Below are 21,613 nucleotides of genomic sequence, written 5' to 3'. Positions count from 1 at the left end.
CTTTACAAAAGAGATTAGTTGCTTTTCTCTTTATTTCTTCCTTTTCTCTTTAATAATTCTTATAACTCACAGAAAAAAAAATTCTCAAGATTTCAACATTCTAGCACATCTTTCTCTTCCATTTGGTTACACTAAAGGAAATCTACAGTGTTGATGCTTGAAGACTGCAAACCATACTTCTTTCTACTAATAATTCACTGAATTAAATTGTGATCATATAGTCAATAAGCCTTTGGATAGATGAGTTCTGAAATTTGAAGGGAAAATATGCGTAAAAGAATAGTTGCTCAAGTAACTATAGAAACAGTATAGGTATCTATATCCCCATACAGATGGATGATATTGATATAGATATTCTGGAAATCTGAATACAAATGAAGATTTATTACTCTTTGACAGGTCTCAAGCTAAGGGAATGGATGGCTCTTTAGTCTATATTCAATCATTTATCTTTCAGTTTGCTGCAGTGCCTTTCCGCTTGGATGTCCCAACAAACATAAAAAGGAGCTATAGTTCTGTTGGGCAACCATATACACTGAATATTTAATTTTATTTTTGAGAAGGAGAAGGTAGAATTCCATAAGGACCTATATTACATCCTTTTCCGAAGTCATCAGAAATTCAGGACACTATTTACAATAAAGTGGGAGATGTTATAACATATGGATGTATTTCCTTCCTGCTATACCAAACACAGTAAGACTCAAAGAAAGGCAAAAGGCAGTGTAACAGCAGTAATACGATTCATTCAATATCTAGCATACCCAAGTTGCAGTGGTACTTGTTCTGAGGAATATTAAAGATGGGAGGCATGTTCCTGCCTAGGGTATGGAGTTACAACCTGCAGGTTAAGAAGTCCCATTATGCAGGAAAATGTCATGAAAACTTTAAAGCAACACATGTAGAATAGAACTCCACATGAATATGGGAAAAGCTTAGTCTAGAGGTTCTTCAAAAAAGCTGAGTAAAAATATAAAACAAAAAACCGATAAGGCTGAAAGGACCTTCCTGGAGACATTAGAGGAGGCAGTGAGTAGGGTTAGCAAGTTTTGAATGAGGTAAGAGAGACACTTTGATGGGGAAAGGAGGGGAAGGCATGATGGGTAAGGAAAATGGCATAGCAACTGTCCAAAAAAAAAAAAACCCTTTCATGTGAATCAAAGCTTGAATAAATTGGCTTGAATAAAAGTGGGCATTGAGTTGGGACTAATGACACAGGGCAGCAAGGTGAACAAGAGATTGAAGACGTAAAGGCCAGACTGCTGACATTCAAGTCTGTGATTGACAGGAAGCTAAGCACCTAGTGAATATTCCAGACTATTGGAGTAGCTGACAAGCAATATATTGCTGGGATTTATGAATAGGACGCTGACTTAATGAAAATGGCATATGATCAAATGCTCTTAGGATGCCCAAAAGCAGGCACAGAGCCTAAAGGCTGGGAAAGTTGCTTTGGGTGGGCAGCACCCTACCCTTGAGATAATCTGAGTTTAGATTTCAGCAGAAACTGAAACAATGGAAAGGAAGACATATAAGTGGGAAGCAACATAGAAAGGAAACAACCTACAAGAGGCGACAGAGCTATGGTGCTAATCCAAATTATTAAACTCAGTTTTTAATAGATTAGTGTGTAGGCTCACTGTGTGTGGAAAAGGAAATGAACTGTACATGCAGTAATGAAGACAAAGGAAGAATTTGAGGCTGCAGATAGAAGTTTCCATGGAGTTTCTTTTGGTGGAAATACTCTGATATATTTATAACATCTCAAGTACAAAATATATCTATTTCTGACTCAACAGTATAGAGAGAAAATGAAACTGTGTAGATAAAATTATGGGATGCTGACATTAAATTGTTTGCCCCCTGAAATTGAGTCAAAGTTGTGCTCAAAAAACTGCTAACCTGATATTCTGGGCTCTCTTGAAGGAAATGACTTTAACTCCCACAATAAATCCGTTTACATATTCTAAATTAGTTTAATGAATAGAATTATAAAATAAGTCTAAAGTCAGCTCTCTGACACTATGCTCTCATGAGCCTAGGGAAAGTTGTGTGCATCCAGAACCTGGTGGCTACCATAGAGTCAGCCACTTATGCCTGGTTGATCTGATCTGCTATATCCCAAAGGGAAACCCAATAACAAACCACAATTTGCAGAGTGGCAATGAAAATATCAATTCCTTACCAGCAATTATGGAATAGGATCCTCCTCTAAAGCTCTTCCTTGAGAGTGACAGGCATTTTGGGAAGGTGAATGTCAGCTTTGCCAACTGGTTGTGTACCATTTTATGCAGCCAAATAGTAATAAATGAAAACTTTATTTTCCCAGTTTCTTTTAAGAACTATGTGCTAAAATATTTTATGAGAAAGCTGAGAGAGACAATACTTCAGGGGTTTATACCTTAAAAGCACCTCTTTACCAAAAAACTGTGGGAATACCCAGAAACCTGTCTGAATAAATTAGTCATGTGGCTTTCAATAATTTAATCCAGGAATGGGCCCCCTTTATGAGTCTTAGGATCCTTTTTTAAGAGCCAAATATGTCAGAGCCCCCAACGACAACAGTTGGGCATTTTGTTTTGTTTACTAGTGATGTGACACCTACAGACACTTGTGAAGTCCTGCATGAATTAGTCTCACCCATCTCCCCATGGCAGATTGAGAACCACAGATGAATCCATCCGCAGTAATTATGATTTTCCCGATGCTCACTGCGCTTAGGGACATGGGTAGTTCCACATAAAGGGCCTTTGAGGGATGGGCAAAAACAAATTTCTCAGTAGAGGGTCTATGTTATTTATGTCAGGGTTCCAGTCAAGGTCCAAAATACATTACTCAATGATAGGATCTTTCTCTACTTTCCTCATAACCAGAGGAACTATATGAATGATCAACCATAGGAGTTTAAACTTCCTGGAGTGACTGTCTAAAATTCTTTGCCTTAAGTAAAAAGATAAAAACCTTAAAACTATTTGTTTGCACTGTCCAATATGTTACACACTAGGCATGTGTGGCCCTTGAGATATGACTAGTTCAAAAGTGAGATCTGCTAAGTGACTTCAGCAAGTGACTTGCTATAATTGCAAAATACACACAGAAATTTGAGGAATCTCACCAATAACCCTTCTGTTGATAACATTTAATACAATGTTTTGGATTTATAGGGTTAAAATTTTATTGTTAAAGTTAGTTCACCTGTTTTATTTTAATGTGCTTATAGAACTACACACACACACACACACACACACACACACACACACACACACACAGAGTTTACATCTTATAACCAAGGGGTTTTTTATACCAGGTTGCTGTATTCAGGTAAAAGCTTAACTCTGTGGAAGGCAGTGTGTACCAGCATCAGCTCTTGTTACCAGGTTCATTATCTAATAAATGGGCAGTAACCATACCTATCTCATAGGTTTAAATATAAGAATTAAATAACAATGTGTGAGAAATACTTAGCATAGTGGCTGGCAAGTACCCAGTAATGGTGAGCCTCCATATATCCATTAGACAGTAGGAGAATTTGACAGTGGCAATGATGTTATGATGCCATTGATAAGAAAAATTCTAAGCCTGGGCTTGCTGAGGTCTCTTCTGGCAAGAGAAAACTTCCAGCTGTGTATATTACAAGGATATTCTTGAAGACCCTGAAGGGGAAAATTCTTTTCTAATCCCAACATCAGGAATAGTAGAGGTTTCTTTTTTTTTTTCCCTTAGCTATCAGTTTGCTTTAATTTAATTAAAGAACATGGTTTACCTCCTGTTAGTGATGGCTAACAGAAAGTTTAAAAGAGGGGCTGAAAATTCATATGTGAAGAAGTTAATAACCACATGTGAAGTTCACTAACTGCATGCTCTAAACATAGATACTATTCGCACATAAAATATTTAGAATATTCCATATTTTAAAAAATGAGCTTCTTACCATTTTTTTTTCTTGAAACATGGCTCTATTTGTCATTCCCTGTTTTCACTTTTAGTAAAGATAGAGGTACAGAGAAACATTTGTCCATTATAAGAAAAAGAGCCACATATTGGGATAGATGGCAACCAAAATTCACTTCAGAATTAGGCCAACGACCGGAGTACTCAGACCTGCATCACCCTGGAACATGGATGCTCAAGCTAAAATGAACTCGGTCTAAACATTCTTTAACTCCAGCTGATTTTTGCCAGGCAGGACACAATGCATAGATTAGTCATATCTTCAGAAATTGTAGAAATCCACCTTCCCTGTCAGTCCTTCCCATTTTAAAACATTCTTTGAAATCTTAAAGAATTCATGCCAAATAAAACATGTCTGTGAACTAGTTAGAGCCAAGGTCTACCTGTTTGCAATCTGACTTAGACGGAGATTTTCAGCCCAATAGGAAGTATTGCCCAGGGAGTTCTAATAAACATTCTTCTATCAGCCCCATTCCTACCCTCACTTTATGTCTATACCTTTTTCTTTTCCCTTTTGAAAACAAAACAAAGACTGTTCCTAATTTTTGTAACTGACTGCAGTTTAAATCAATTGATCAATCAATTGTAATAGTTAAATACATTACAAGGAAGTCATGGAACTGTTATGTATGTTAGCATTCAGAATGCACAATAAGTTAGGCTAAACACATATATGCACATACCCATAAACTACTTAAGACAGCTGGTTCTTTCTCTTTGTAAGAATGTCCAGGGGGAACTATTTGTGAAAGGTCCCCAGTATGTTGGCAGCAAACAAATTTGATAGGTTGTAAAATAAATCTTTAGGAAATAAGAGTAATTTTTAAAGAAATGCTATTGATGTGGAGTGTGTTAAATATTATAATGTTAAAGTGAAAAAAAGTAAAATCCTATCTTAAGCATCCCATGTGATTTAACAATATGTAATATAAAGATATATTAGAGGCATAAAAAAGAAGTAGAAACACAAGCTTCTGACATTAGTTATTTCTGGGTAGCAGGAATTTAAGATTATTTTATTTTCTCCTTTATACTCATTTTTATGTTCCACATTTCCTCCTTTTTGAATGAGCCCATATTAACTGAATGGTCAGAAAAAAATATGTGAAAATGCACAAAATTATTTTTTCAGACCACCAACAAAAAGTAAAACATCCAGGTGATTTAAGCCAGAGTGACAATTTCAATTGAACTCTTGGTAATCTGAAGGGATAAAAAAAGTCTGTTTGGCTTGAGTGATTAGAAAATTCATTTCATTTCCCCAATTCTCTTGGTCCTACAATCACTAAACAAGTGCCAACGTAGAAACTGATCAAAAGGAGACCTTGGTGAGTTCAGATTCAAAGGTTTTACAATTTATTTAACAACTGGTGTATCAGACTGTTGCTGGAAGACAGCTATCATTTTAACAGTGGAACAAAAAAAGTCTGCACAAATGGATGGAGACTTTCAATGGGGATTCTATCTGCCATGCTAGCCAAGATGTCAGGGTGCCTTTCTCTTCATTCCAAAATAGATATTTCTGATATTTTATGGAAATAGTCTCATAAATATTTTATATAGTTTTCTTCTGTCTACAAATGCAGTGGGATATCATCAGGTTTGTCTTTTCAATAATATGCTTTATTTCAAGTACTCTTTAATTCTTCTTGGCCCAGTTTCCAGTTTGAGCAACAAAACCCCAAGAGAAAAGGAATGAAGGCTTCTGCAGAGTGCTCAGTTCTCTATTTTTTAAAGCCACATAAAAATCTTATATTTCTTATTAAATGCTGTCTATTTTCACTGAAAAGTGTGAAATAAAGATTGCTTTACATCTAGATATACTTTTATTAAGAAAAAAATGTGTTTTTAAAAAGCCAAAAACAAATGAGGGAAGTTTTAACACCTATTTAAAAATGGCTCTATTTCTTTATGGGGAGACATATAGTTATACCTACCATGAGAATAGTAGGCTGAATAATAGTGTTTCTGTAATTAATATATTTATTAAAGCTTCAAATGTTGAATGAATACACTTTTTTGATTGCCAAAATCCTAAACCAAATGAACACAGGAAAGGTCACCTTCCTGGCTTCTTAAGATGTTATGAATTAAAGAAGCTAAAATTTCCATATAAAATCCAGCTATCTGCTCAGTATTAAATATGACAGTGGCATTTTTAACACACAGCACATTCCTGCAAGGATGAAAATGAATTTTTAAATATCTGTTTATGCCAACCACTTATGTGTCAACTGATATTAACTTGGAGTACCTATTGATTCAGGCTACAGTTTTACTTACATCTGAATGTCAAAGTCACCATTATCCTATTACTGATAGTCTGAACTGTCCATTTTCACTCGTGGCTATCTGATTTAGATAAAAGGAAATGCAGAGTTCTGATACTGGGTGAGATGAATATTTTCTTCTAAGAATCGGGGATTGATCCTTGCAGTTTGCACTATCACCCACCAAGATGAAGAGGTAAAATGCATACACACGAAGGGGAATAACCCTTGCCGGCAATCAGAAAGATAACGATGGAGAAAATCTATGGTATGTTATAACACCCCCACCTTATATTTCTTACAATCAAATATCTGTATGACCTAATATCTCATTTTAAAAAATTCCAGTATGTCATACTCCCTACATAAGTCCTGCTTCACTATGTCAGCACTATTAATGCAATATATCTGTCAAGCTTTATTAAAATTCTTTTTGATGTGTATCTTGGCTCATAAACCTCTACAGTACACTGATATTGCCTCAGAGAATGTCCTTGTAACATTGAATCTCTGAAGATGGGACAATAAAAGAGAAATCCTCCAAACTTTCAAGTTCGGCCTGTGGGATCACAAGACCGCAGAGTCTCCCGGCAGAGCTCCCAATGTGTGTTTGCATGTGTAAGTAATTACTGCAAGACTATTGTTCAAACCTTGTTTCACAGAACCTTCTGGTATGAAAGGCCTAAGAAATGTATAAATGCATCCAGAGACAAATACCCAAGCACAGAGTCAGTGTCGCACTGGGATAAAATGTCAAGTCCGTTTTTCTTTATCAAGTCATTTGAGAAGCAGCCTTCTTGAGTTACAGCACTAGAGTTTTATCCTTGGGATTTTTTTATTTGTGTTGTACCTTAATTGGCACATTTCACCAGTGGATGTTCCCTATTAGTAACAAAGACATCTGCCTGTAGCACACATTTCCCATGGCCCCAGAGGAGTTCTTGTACTTGTGGGGCACAGGCAGGCAGTAGACACGCCAATCAAAATGGGTTTAGGAGGGCCCACCGTGGATGTAAACATAGAGAACGCAGCCCTGGGGGAAAAAATTGGGGCAGGAAGGCACAGAAACGGGCAAAGGGAAACTGCACACAGAGAAGATAAAGCCCAAACAGCCAACAAAATCAAGCAAAACATGTTCATTATTTTCCTGTTCTTCACATCGTTCTAGAACAGTACATCTCAAACTGTTTGTTTGAGGCTCGAATGATCTGAACAGTCTTTGGCTGCTTGTCTTCTTTTTCCCAGTGTATCATGACCTGATACTTGATTTGATGGAGCACAACTAAGATGCCACATCAAGGAGACTCACCGTGTAAGGGCGACAATGGTCAAGGAAGCGTCTACTTCTGATGTCTTAGATGCTGGGGCATTGTGGAGTTGTGCTAAAGTTTTAAAAAGCTTTGAATTTTTGTACCTAAGGATGTAGAACCATAGTAGCCTGCTCATAAATGGACTACTCTTTGTTCAGCCAGTTCTAGAATGTGTGGAGATAGAAGAATTAACTTCTCAACCAATTAAAATCACTCTGCTCAAACTGAGATTGCTAAAGTTAGTAACATCCTAATTGCCAAATCCAAAAGTCTATTTTCTCTGCTCTTCCTGGACAACTGCAACATTTGATACTGTTAATTATCCTTTTCTTGAGATTCTCCCTCCCTTTACTTTCAGGACAATATTGCTTTTCTGCGTCTCATTATTTGTCTTTCTTTTCTGCATTAAATATTTATATTCCCTGATGTTTTGTTTCATCTGATCCTCTTCTCTTCTTTCTCTAGCTGAATGTTACCATCATTTGCCAACAGTTACAGTTTATATGTTGGTGATTCTCAAACCAGTCAGCAGGCAGAAAACTGTCAGTCAGTGGAAACAAACTGTGTCCTAGGAACTGTGCTTGATGCTAGGGTTGCATCCTGAGAAGCCATACCATATGGATCCTACCATATATATACCAGGCCAGATCGTTGGTTTGCTCTCCAAATGCATCTTTAGTCTGTTCTACCTGCTTTGACTCAGGTCTCATCCCTGCTTATCTGGGCAATTCAAATAGCTTCCAGTCACTGCCCTGCCAGAAGTCTCTCTTATTCCAGTTTACCAGGCCCATGGACCATCTTTCTAAAGTGAAAATCTGGTCACAAATGACTTTCGAACAAATCTTGGCTGCTACCCTTGCTTATGCAAAATCCTTCAAATCCCTTAACTTGAAATATAAGATTGCAATAATATGGACCAAATCTACCTCCTATTCTCCTCTCCAAAAAAAACCATGATCTTTCATGACTTGTGCTTTTGAACCTGTTCGGACCCTGGCAAAAAATCCCTACATTTTTTCTCCCTCTGTAAGACCCTATTTATTCTTTAAGTCTGACTATAACTTACTCAAAAGAGCCTTTTGCAATTTCCCAAGGCAAAGGGAGAGATGCATTTATCTTGATTAACAAACTATGGTTTCCATACCTTCACCTTTTCCAGATCATTTGCACCACACTTGAACTTTTGAATAGACTGTGATTTCCTTAAGGACAATGCTATTCATTGTTATTTCCTGTGTTTTATCTTACAGAATAATCTGGCACATGGTAGGTGCTCAGCACATGTTCATCTCTCAAAAGTATTAGATGCTTTTAACCACAGAAAGTTGTTTTTTCTGTTTTTTTTTTTTTGCAGGCAAAATAGAAACACACAACATCATTAGTGAAACAGTTACTATGCAAAAGGGTTCACTTTAGGTCTCCAGCCTTATCTTTTGCTGTTTATTCATTGTCTTGTGCTATAAGCCTCAGGAATACCACAGGCTTGTAGCTCCCTGCACACGTCATTTGGTTCCATGCCTCTGTGCTTCTTTCTGCTCAGCTGTCACCCTTGCCTGACGCATCCTTCACCATGCTAAGTGCCCTTGTCATCTGTCCCATGCTCACATGACCTTCAACATGGGGTTCATGCTGCCATATTCCTGCTTCCCTGCACCTCGTGATGAAGCTAGGTGCTTCTCCCTCCTGTTCCCAGAACATTTATTACATAATTTTCTCATTATATATTGATTTTGTTTCTGCCTCTCTCCCTCCAATCAGTACTTGTGAGTACTTTGTTTTGCTTAGTCTTGTATCTCTAGAACTTACCAGCAGGACTTGCCATCTAAAGCACACTGAACAAGTGCTTATTGATGAGGGCTGAGCCAAATCTCTAAAATGCCTCTACTTTTGCAAGAATTCACATTTGGATCAGACAAATGTTGGTTATTATATCCATCCCATCAACGATAGGGGAAAGGAAAATTTAACTCTTAGGTACAGCGTAGTCAGAATTGTGGTTCCCAAACATTTTCCAGCTATGTTGCTTCAGACAGAGTTAAGGAACCCCTTAACCTCTCCTTTCAATATGAATAAAACTTCAAAATTGGATTCAGAGGGGAGAAAGGAGCTCATTTTACTGGAATTCCAAAAGGTTGTGTAATTTTAAAATAAAATAGCCTAAATAAGGCATAGGTATTAGAAACATACATAAGCTAAAATAGAACAAGAAGAAAGGATGCACAGATAGCTTTAGTATATTGCAAATAAATGGCTTCATTTCCCTCAATTTTTACCCTCTTCTTGACTCAACTATTTTTCACATTTATATGTGCAAGCTAAGGATTTTGCAAGAGAACTAATAAGACAGATTTTAATGGTTTAACTCAATATAACCAATTGTTTTAATCAAAACGAGACTTTCTTAATTCTCTACACATACCTGTATAATCCCATAGGCTATTACTGAGGTAAAGTGTTCTTTTCTTCTTCTGACTTCCTTATAATCTTGTTATTTCCAGTGTTATTACAATACTTGGGTCATGGTAAAAACATTTTCAATGAATTATATTAATAAGCTACTTTTGTTATGTCTTCTAATACTAATATCATTTTGCTACCATTTTTTATCATTAAATTATTTATTTATTGGCTACAAAGTACTTTATAAATATAATATGTCCACACCACCATCATAAAGGAGTAAGTATATATTATTTACGCTGGCTTAAAAGTTGTAAACATAGAATCATTATTGAAAATTTCAAAAGGTTTATCTATTCTTCCTAACAGTATATTATTGAAGCAACCTAAATTGAATAATCATAAATTACAGAATAAAATGCACTAACCACAAAAGAACTATAAAAAGATTTCATTCACTTAAGTAAGGCCTTTTTGTGTTCCTTTTTGTTTCTAGATGTCTCTATAAAAATTAACTCCAATCGAAAGATTACCACAGAAGAAACAAAACAAATAGTTCATTTGATAGCCATGACTGGTGGTCTTGCTTTATATTTTAAAGCTTTCCTATCACAAACAGCCAAATAGAATACCATTTGTCTAGTAAATTACATCCACAAAAAATTCTTCAGACTGGTTTTCCAGTGTAATCAGAGAATGCTCTGATTGGATTATTTCATAGCCTTCATTTCATCAAATTAGATGATAATTTTTTTTCAGCCTTATAGTCCATCAACCACATTTATTGAAAAATGACACTGCTTATTGCTTTCTAGGCATGCTTTGTTAATGCAAGGCTGTTTACTGAGGTGCAGGAACCAGTTAAGAGGCTCTTCATGTAAAACAACAGTTGAAAGCAGACAAAGGCAGGTGTCCATCAATGAGAAGATTCTGGTCTTACTAAAGACTAAAAAGCCAGATATTCTTTTCAAAGGCATGACCTACAGGGAAGAAATATTTTAGATAAACAGATAGACAGGCAGAGAGAAAGAGATACATGATGGTATTTGACTGTAGTTCAAGTTCTATGGGTCTACTCCCTAACGTGGCTGGACTGAATCAATGAAATGACTTGCATGGTTAATGTGGAGGCTATTGGAACAATTTAAAGTTTTTACTTCCAGAAGTCACTTCTATTAAAGCAGAAAGATATAAAATTTATGTCTTCTTTGCTTAAATGGCATCAAGATGCACCTGGGAGAACTCTATAGCATCCTTTCCACATGGCCTTCATGATGAGTAATTGAAGCCAGGTCTAAGCAGACAATCTGTTAATATCTTCTTACGTAGCCTGCTTTCTGTGTGCTTCACAATGCCTGATAAGCCTTCAAAGGGACTCCTGGCATCTATGCTTCCACTCATGAACTGGTATTTACAAGGGGGCCAGGGGTGGCATTTGAATAAAGGGACAATGCTAAAAATAGTCTCATCCTTTCTCTCAAGGTTACTGTATTATAAAAATTTGCTTTTATCTTCATTCTAGAGCTTTGCCTCCTATGCCTACCTGATCTCAGTACAATATGAAGCATGGCAAGTGAGTGGCTAACAAATTCATAAACAGAAAAGTCTAATCAACAACTGAGGGTAGTTCAGGCACTTGATCATACCTGCACAGATGAAAATATTCATGGAGGAACAATGGCAAAATTTCCCACTTTATCCTCTTTCATAAAAAAAATCTTAAACACACACACACATACACACAGCTAAAGAAATAGAATATTATCAAAACTTTGGAAACCTCTGTATATTCCTCCTTTATAATATCTCCAGATCTAATCCAGAGTGGTGACTCCTATCCAACATTGTGTTCATAATTAAAAAATTTTTCTCCATAGTTTTATCACATGTATTTTTATTCTTAAGTAATGTATTGCTTAGTTTTGCTTTTTTTGAACTTTATCTGAATAGTATGTATTCATAGGGGATTTGGTATTTTTTCTCTCAAAATGACATTTCTGTGATTCATCCACAAGGGTGTCTACTCACTTATTCTCAGTGCTCCATGGGATTTTGTAGTGTGATGAAATCACCATATATGCAGATGGAACATTTGTGATATTTCTACTTTTTATGTTATTGTAAACAATGCTACCATGAACATTCTACATATATACCTGTACACAGTTTCTCCAGAAGTGGAGTGACAGTTTTAGGATATATACTTCTTTAACAGTAAAGTAACAATATTTTCAAATTGTTGCCCAAAGTAAACACATAATCTTACACTTCCACAGGTAAAGTATGAAAAGTTACTGATTGTCCATATCTTCTCAATACTTGACACTCTCAACAATAGTAATTCATATAGAATATGAATCCTGGCTAACTCATCATAGATACTCACCCCAGAAACATATTATACTTCTAAGAATAAGATCTCTATAGTTATAGTTTTTTAAAATTAATGTGTTCCCTTTGGCACCTTGAAAAGATAATGTTCAAAGACGGCAAGAACAAGTTTTTAAAAATAATTATGTTGATGCCTATAAGTTAGTTCTCCATTTTTCTAGTAAGGAAATTCCCTAAAAAGTTGTGTCAAAACATTTGTGTCAAATTGCTACGTTTTGCCAATGAGATAAATTTTCCAGTCAAAACAATTAATTAGAAGCTATTAATGATGCCTTCCAAGATTTAAGAAGCCACTGAAACAGAAGAGAGAAACTGAAGGGAAAAAAATAATTCCTCAAACCAAGATGTAGATTAGCTAGTGATTGATTTCCATTTGGGATTTTTGCCTTGAATTCCTTAAACACTTCTGCAATCGTTTCACCAACTTTAAATCATTCAATCAATAGATCACAAGGAGACTTCAAATTTATGAAAGGCTTAAGCCTCAAACATCATTCTTGCTTCTCTTCTTAATATATTTAGTCCTTGACATATTTTATTTTTATTACAAAAAATAGTTTGGGTTCTGAAAATCACTAGCACCCAAATAGTACTGGTAGATCTATTTCTGGTTTAGTCAATTACAGACCATCTAATCATTAGGTGAGAAAGTTCATTGGTAGAAAACTTATATCCCTGAGCATAAATTATATGAGAGATATCTGTGAGAAAAGGACTTGTTCACCTTCTTTGAAACTGAGGCTATATATCCACATATCTATCTATCTATCTATCTATCTATCTATCTATCTATCTATCTATCTATCTATCTATCTATCTATCTATCTATCTATCATTAATCAGAAGGTGGTACTTAGATGTTCATCATGGGATTTATGTTTTGAATAAATAAGAGCTAATGAAACTCAGGTCAGACAAGCCAATACATGCTAGAATGGTTAACATTTCAAGTTATGTGACCTCAAACTACATGGTGAACCCAGAGCAACTGCTCTTCAAATAAGTGTTTGTCAGGAAGGATCAGGGGAAGCAAGATCTTGGTTGTACTGAGTACATTTCCCACCATGTCTGGGAAAATAATTAAGGATTACACTTTGCTGGCAGTTGATCTATAAAGTCAGCCTTTACCATGAAGAGTAGCGTATTAGATTTTGATAGACAATGAACTCAGCCTGAGAGTCAGGGAATGAGGGAGGGGAGGTGCCCTCTCCAGGCAGTTGTTAGTGCCATTCTTTAAGAAACAGGAATCCACAGCAGGCTTTTTAGATACTTTGCTAGAAAATATCCTCATCTCACTGGAACCTCCCCAGACTGAAATATGCACATTGAAATCTTACTCTCAGGAAGAATCAAGATAAACAATCCTCAATGTTGCATGTCTCACTCCACGCTTCACATTTCTTACCTCATGTTTCTTAAAACCTGGCTGTATGTTTCAGTCCCCAACAAAAGTAAAGGCTTCAGTTTGAAGACTTTGTAATTGAAGGTCCTTATTTTTGACAGTAAAACCTATCTGCTCATGAATATAGATAATACATATTTACCTTTTGTACTTATCTATATTTTATAGACTTTCTCAGATGATCATATTTCCTATTGCTATTCCGCCGGGCTGTCCTTTTTAGTCTACTTTGGGGCTCTAGTTCTTTTAATATGTAGAAAACACTTGATTGTCAATGATAAAATCATCATTTTTAACACAGAGCTGTTTGTCCTACCTATTAATAAATTCCTTACAGTTTTCCTTTTCAGAGCCTTCTTTCAAATAATATTTCCTTATGCTCAAATAAACTATTTAGGAATTGGTAATCTAAAAATGGATTGCTATGTATTTTACAAATAGTGCCATAGAGAAACATTTTTAAGGACTTACATGATCTTTATGCCAAGATGTATATATTGAGATCAAAGTAGGAAAAAATGGCAAGATAGTACCAATAATTAAGAAAAAATAAATGGCTTTTTGGCACAGACCAGCACTAAGAAACTAGTGTTTGGCAATAATCTCTGTACAAATACAACCTTCTTTGGTTGGCATACCACAGTCCTGTTATGTATTGTTTTTACTTTACCTCTTAAAATAATCATCTTTTAGTTTATTTGTTGGACTGACCTTATCAATGGGCAGTTGCATGTCAAGGAAGAATTTAAACAAATGCAGATATCTTCTACACATGAAACAGTCACTGTTCAAAGACAGCAATGGAGAAAGACCCTTTGCATTAAAGGTTTAGATACATCCTCAAGGAAAGGCAACACGTGTATTAGTGATTTCTCTTTCTCATAAGCCCAGGACAATACACAGCACTGAATTACAAAGCTAATGGATAGCAAAAGGAATTCTCCGCCAGAATCTATACTTTTTATCCATTAGTCCTCCCTAATCCAGCTCTACAGGTGTCAGCAAAGTGTTCTTCCTTCACTATTAAGGAATCGAACTACTTTGACAAAGAGATAAAGAAGAGGAAATGCCAGGAGCTGAGACTCTGAACCACAACTTGTCTACACTTGCAGGCCTCACGAAGACTGTCCCCCTGTGACTTCCTAGAGGATTATAAGCTTCGGGTGGACTGTTTCATGAGTATTTATCATCCTTAAGACTCTGATCAGAAATGCCAAGTAGTCATGGTTACAAGACACCTGGTTTTGCACCATTCCTGATAAAAGCTTCTGTGCTACCCTGCTGATAAATACTGACATTCTGTTCCAAACCACATGGAACGATTTGCCATCCTCTCTCCTCTCACACAAAGCAAGAATGACAACAGAAGAATGAAGCTTTGACAAGCAGCTGATTTCTTTAAGGGCAAAGACCACCGTGAGAATTTCAACCTTGAATTTCTTTTCTAAACGTTTGTTTTAAACACAGAGTAAATGAAGACCAATTAGAAAGAAAGTAGATGTTCAGTTACCTTGGAAACCCGGTTTGCAACTTCCCTCCCCACGGTCAGTCCCTGCACAAATGTCCGGGCAGCGATGAAGGCGCGCGTGACCTGGATTTTCAGTTTCCGGGGTACATCTCCAAATGGCTTCAGCTGGTCTGTGTATTTGCTCACACATTCCAGGTAGTCCTCGCTGAAGTGATACTGCGGGTTTATCAGCTGAAACATCCGTTCCAGGAGCCGAGCCCAGAAGTCGTTGAGCATGTCCTCTAGGTTCACATTTCCCCCCGTGTAGTATCTCTTCAGCTCTGTGAAGAGGTCCTGGAACACTTCTGAATTCTGCATATACAGCATTCCATAGGTCCGTACAAACATATCATTTAGAGACTTCTCTGCATTCTCCAGGAGCTCTCGGAAAAATTCTGCAAATAAAACAAGAAAGCAGTAGTGAATGAGTCAGACTTAGAAAGCCCAAGGCATCTATTTACCTTAAAATAACTGCTTCTAATGATCATTTTCATACAAAAATATATACTGTGATTAAAGTATGACTGAAGCCATGATAATATTTTTAATGAGATTTGCCCTACATCTGTGATCTTTTATGAGTCAAAGAACATAGAAGACTACTTGATTTTCACTTGAAAAAACAATCATTAACATTAGCAGTTTACTCATTATTACTCCCTTGGAGAAGCTCAATTTTTTCATTCATTGTTCAATTTTAGAAGAAACCTACAGTTCGATAAAACCTCAAATCAAAATGTGTTGCAAAATATTAACATAACAAATGTGTTCTGATAAAAACTTTTCCTCCAGCCTATTTACAAATCTGTTCTAACAACTAAATTCAATTAAGTTGCTTTTATTTGGAATAGTTCATAAATGGGATATTCAAATGAATGTAATATTTTGGACTATTTGCAGTTGTTATTAATAGCAATCAATTATCAGCATTCAGAGATTCATAATGCAATTAAATTCACTTAATACCAAAGCTATAATGAACTTAATTTAGTTTTCCATAATGAATTGTAAAGTTACAAATAATGCAATTAAATTCACTTAATACCAAAGCTATAATGAACTTAATTTAGTTTTCCATAATGAATTGTAAAGTTACAAAGTGCCTGTATTATCATTATAAATATAAACTATCACTTTATAGAACTTGAATAAAACATAGTCAATTGGGCTTTCTAAGAGGTTCTAAATGAAAAAGGGTATACCAAGAAATGAATTCTTCTATTATGTAACAGTCTTGGAGTGTTACTGGGATCACTTTTGGGTATAAAAACTAAGAAATGAACATCAATGAGTACTGTTAGCCTCATTTGCCCTCATATTAAGATCCCTCAAGATATGCTTCATATAGGTGTGTAGGACACATATCTTTTCACACAAAGGGGCCTGGGTAGGCACACTCAAGTTTTGTTCTATTTGAAGATTGTGATTTGGGGGAGAGAAGAGCCAAAGGCAAGATAGTGTTTCTTTGTGTATAAATCCAAGTTCCCAAAAGCAGAGTGATTCTAAGATTTACCCCTCATAGTTCCTTTTTATTCCTTGAGGTTATGTCCCCTCTCAGGTAATGCAGGGGCAAGCCAAGTCCTGGACACCTCAAGGAATCCAAGTAGGAATAAAGAAAGTAAATTTAAAAGATAAAACAAAAAATCTTTTCATTTTCCTGGAGCCATTTTTGAGACACAAAAGGGAAAAGCCTATGCATCTCTCCATGGATCCCATGGAAGTTACATCTCATTTCTGTTTTATCTGAAATTGCCTGAAGAAGAACTTGATTTAGTTACTTCAATTCTGAATAATATAGCATCGAACCACTGTTTTGATAATTAAATGATATCTGTAATAATAATGATTATGTTATATTTGTTTTCAGATAAAACCAGAGCACCAATGCTTAAAAAGGACTCTGTTCACATGTTTACATCCTTGCAATGAAAGGATAAATTTTCATAAGTATAGAAAGTCTTTTGCTACAGAGGCAGCAAAAACTGAGGGATTACCTAAAAGTCATGGCTTATAAATCCTCTGTGATCTCATCCAGGGCACCAAGTATTTCCTATTTTAACTTTCTCCAAATGTAAAATCAGGTTAAATATTATTACACCTCCATAATCTTCAAGGATTCAGTAAGGACAATCTTTTGAAGAAGGGTAAAATTTTCAAAATTGTCAAAGGATCAATTGATCAAAATATTTATGTATGCTATATGATAATGATATTTATGATTTTATGAAATTAGGAACATCTCAGAACTTTTACAGAAATACTAGTCACCTAGTTTTTTCTAAAGTGGAAACCATATTAAATTATTCATATTAACACCGAAGTTAAAAATACCATATTAAAACCTTTCAATCTTGAAACCAATAATGAAAATAGCCTGGCCTTGCTGATAGAGGATCAGGGTGAAAGATGTTATAGATTGTGAAAGACACTAGAAAAGAATGGGAAAAAAAATCACTGAATTGAAAAATACGAATATAAGGAGACTGGAAAGTGGATTCTAATCATGAGCTCAGGACAGCCTATTCATTTATCTTCTTTTTGAGGTCAATTATTTTGCTGGGCTCAAGAATCCAAGCTTAATTTATTGAATACAGAGTACTGCCTGTAGCAATGAATAGTTAGTAACCAGTAGTGTGGTCTGGATTTGCAAAGAGCTTAAATGAAAAGCAGGGGTGGGGAATCTTCTGGGTCTCATTGCTCTCCAAAGATGTAAGGTATAAATGCTTCTCTGCAAAGATGAAAATTTTATTTTATTTTTCTTTAGCTGAAGGTAACATCTACTAGTCTTTTCCTCTGGGAATATGGAATAGTGGATTTATGCCCACTTTGAAGATGAATGGTTAAACCCAGCCTGTTCACTCACTGGGTCTTGTGGTTTGTTTCCTTATGCCTAAATTAGTATTCATAATTGAATCAAGAAACCGAGTTATCATATTTCAATAAATACAGCTCAAGAAACATTTCATTAGATTGCAAGCTTCGGTTGTATTTAAGGGTATGTCATTTTCTCAAAAGTTTGCTATTAGCTTCACTGGTTCTCAAAAGTCAAGTTATCATTTCTTGTTCAAAATATATAATCATATAGTTTAGTGATCTCAGAGTCAAAGTTAGTATTTGGTGCTGAAAGATGCTAATGTATCAGGCAACTATGACAAATGTTGCTGCCTTAGGGTACATTGATCTTAGATCTTATGCAAGATGGGGGTCCTAGGTATTGAGGCAAAGCTCATGTCCTCCAAAACAGAAACGTAAGCTTCCACATTTTGAAGGTTGACTCATTGAATGAATCATCTTATGCCTGGGTGAAAATTGTTTCCCAGCGAACCAAGCAAGATGGAGATTTGGAAGACAGTTACCATACCCGCTTTGCTAAGGGTGTATTATGCCCAAGAAGCAGAGAGAAAAAAATTGAATAACAATATACAGAAAACCGATCTCAATCTAACCCTTTGTTTAATCAGAGAGGGCAAACTTTACATTGGATAGAGCCTTCAGTCGATAAAACTTTTCATCTGTGAGAAATATTTTGGCAGAAAAAAATTTATTTTTCTCTTCCCCATTCACAAAATATACATCAAAGGTGGTTGCTTAGGGCTCAGTTATGCTTTTTGTCTTTCCCATTCACAAAATATACATCAAAGATGGTTGCTTAGGGCTCAGTTATGCTTCATAAATGCACAAAAGCATGCTTTCTAGCCAGCATTAGCCTCTGGAAAGATTTTATTCATCTAGAGGGGAGATCTGGATGCAAACATCTGTTTGCTGCGGGGCAGATTGCCTCAAGTGGGAGAACAAGCTTGTAGATAAAACCACCTCTGTTCCAAAAGCAGAAAGGAAGTCTGTGAGTGTTGCCTGATGGCTTGGAGAGGCCCTCTTAAGAGGCAAAAATCAATTCCTAGGAGCCAAAAAGTGCCCTCAGGATATCTGAGAAAGGCTTCAACTGAAGCCTGCACAGGAATGGATCAAAATGTAAGGTGCACATACGACCAAAGGGGGGTGCCCTGCAAGAGGGGAGAAGCAGACCTGAGGCTCTCTAGGAATGTGTTGTCCACAGGAAACAGGAAATGTGTCACCCAATCAAGCTGGAATGTTGTCTCATTAACACCACTATAGGCAGATTGGGCATGGAGATTGGATTAGCGTTATATAGCATTTAGCTCGAAGCTGTAGCATTTTCCTCTTCTATCCTCTTGCTGTTCAAAACACTTCCCATTGAAAGCTTGTTTAAAATGGATGCTTCAGATGGTGGTACAAATCCATGTGATCACAGAACCCCATGAGTGAGGGAGGTCTGGTCCCTCGTTAGAGGAGATTCTATTACCCATGATTACAGAAAGCGCCTCTCCCAGCAAGGAAGAGGCATCCTACATTTGCTTCCCTAAATGTACCTCTAGGTGTGGAGTGCATTTCTCTCCTAAGCTCTTTCTTTCTGCCCTCCCCTCCATAACAGCATGCTACATCAGCTCACTCAGTCCAGAACCCAAGCTTTGGCTAAGGATAGACCTGGACGTGCTGACACGGAGGGTAAAATGGTCGTAAAGCTGCAAGGGTTATGATTCACAGACATGATAACAGCTGCCACTCTGGCGCACCATGCCCTTTCTCAAGGTTAAGTGAATAGGAGGGTCCTTCCTTATTCTCAGGTATCTATAACCTTTCAGTTACATCTTTTGAAATGCTTTCTCCTTTCAAAAGTCTCCTGTTTGTATAATAACTTGATAATGAGCACCAGGAAACTGATGAGTTCATGAGGAGCATTACGCAGAGGGGCCAGTGTCATTTGCTCTCTTCCATGTTAGACTTTGAGGGCAAGAACAAATGGTCCCTAAGTGGTCTATCTCTTTCCACTCCCCAGGTGGTGAGACCCTGTGAAAGAGGTGAAGACTGGTGTTGCTCAGGGAGTCCCTGCCATCTGAAGTGCCACCCTTGACAAGTTGTGGCTTATGTGGAATGGACAGTTGGGTGCCAGACCTCTATATTAGAGGTCTCAGCCTTAGACCCATTGACATTTTGAGCTAGACAGCCTGCCACTGGAGTCAGTGGGTCACTGTCATGTGCAACCCTGGCCTCTATGTACTGGATGCCAAAGCACATTCTTCCCTCAGTAATGAAACCAAAAATGTGTCTCATTCCACCCACTGAGAGCCACCCTTCTACTGATAAAGTCCAAGGGCTCACAAATAGGATATCAAAACATTCCAAGGAACATTCAGCAAATTTTAGACTTCATCAGATCCACAATTTATTTAAAAGATAAATTCAGGAGCTATGTTTTAATGAACAGAGCTGAAATACACATTATAGTCACAGGTCAAATTGCTGGTGGCCAAAGCTACCATTTACATATATGGTGCCTTTCCTATGGTGGGGCCTTAAAAAGTGGTGAATAACAAACGAATACATAGATGGAGGGACACGAGCATCCAGTTAAATACATTCTGCTCGGGGCTCCTCTTAAACAGTGATAACCTTGTGGGTCCCCATTAGAGGGAAAGAGATGCTGCCACCACATGTCAGAGCAGGATATGACTGATCTGCCCTCCTGCGTCCTCCAACTCTTATACATTTATACATATATAAACATTCATGGCCCTCCAATGCTAGGGGTTCATGTGCATCTATACATAAATATCCCTCTGTTCAAAAACACATTGGTTATCAAGACTGCTCCACCAGACCCTCACTTCTACTCCAGACATCTCTGCCTATCGTGAGTCACGTTCTGCTTGGTTTTATTGCTAAGTCCCTACTGCTGGCCCCACTGGGCCTTGACCTCATGGCTCATGATCTCACCAGGCTAACTGCGTTCACATTCACTCTCGTACTTCATTTAAGAATGCCTGCATGCTACATGTGAGTTAACTCCCAAGTCACGTTTGAGTCTCCCACATTGAACCTTCTTCCACTGAATAGCTAATCTGTTGTACTGAATAAACTGGATTTGGAACTTCATTTTGTTTTTGTTGTTTTAATAAACAAGATGACGGCATTCTTTATTTCTTCATAATGCAGGTTAAGCAATGGTATGAAAGAAAGAGAAGAATTATTTTGAATAGATATCCTGTCATATTGTCTTAGTCATTCTTCTTAAACATCAGCTGAATTTTTATGTATGAATCAGACACTCAGTACGCACTTCTAAAAATTATGTGGTTGAAATTATATACAACTATTTTCAAAATAACAATATAGGGTAAAAAGTTGGAATCTTTAATTGTTGTGTGACAATGTTGCTGTAAGCAAAAACTCTTTTGTGATTTGCTACTTCTTTATCTCTTAGTTCATACTTTTTATTGCTGTGTGTGTTTGTTTATGTTTTTAAAGATTAAGTTGTTGTAGTATAATAAGCATTATGATTTACTTAGTTCATCCCAGAAATTAA

At 36.6% G+C, this 21,613-nt stretch overlaps 1 protein-coding gene across 2 annotated transcripts in view; it reads right to left on the bottom strand.

The window, feature by feature from the left end:
- The window catches only part of GPC6 (glypican 6), a 1,076,178-nt gene that overhangs the window by 501,137 nt on the left and 553,428 nt on the right, over positions 1-21,613 (bottom strand). For both annotated transcript variants that reach the window (XM_036893720.2, XM_036893721.2), the window contains exon 3: positions 15,235-15,626. In XM_036893720.2, the coding sequence (XP_036749615.2) occupies positions 15,235-15,626 (392 nt within the window). The remainder of the gene's footprint in view (positions 1-15,234; positions 15,627-21,613) is intronic.

The sequence above is a fragment of the Manis pentadactyla genome, chromosome 17, assembly GCF_030020395.1.
Source record: "Manis pentadactyla isolate mManPen7 chromosome 17, mManPen7.hap1, whole genome shotgun sequence".
Taxonomy (NCBI): Eukaryota; Metazoa; Chordata; class Mammalia; order Pholidota; family Manidae; genus Manis; species Manis pentadactyla.
Note: the sequence above shows the minus strand (reverse complement) of the source record. Positions and strands in the feature narration are given on the sequence as shown.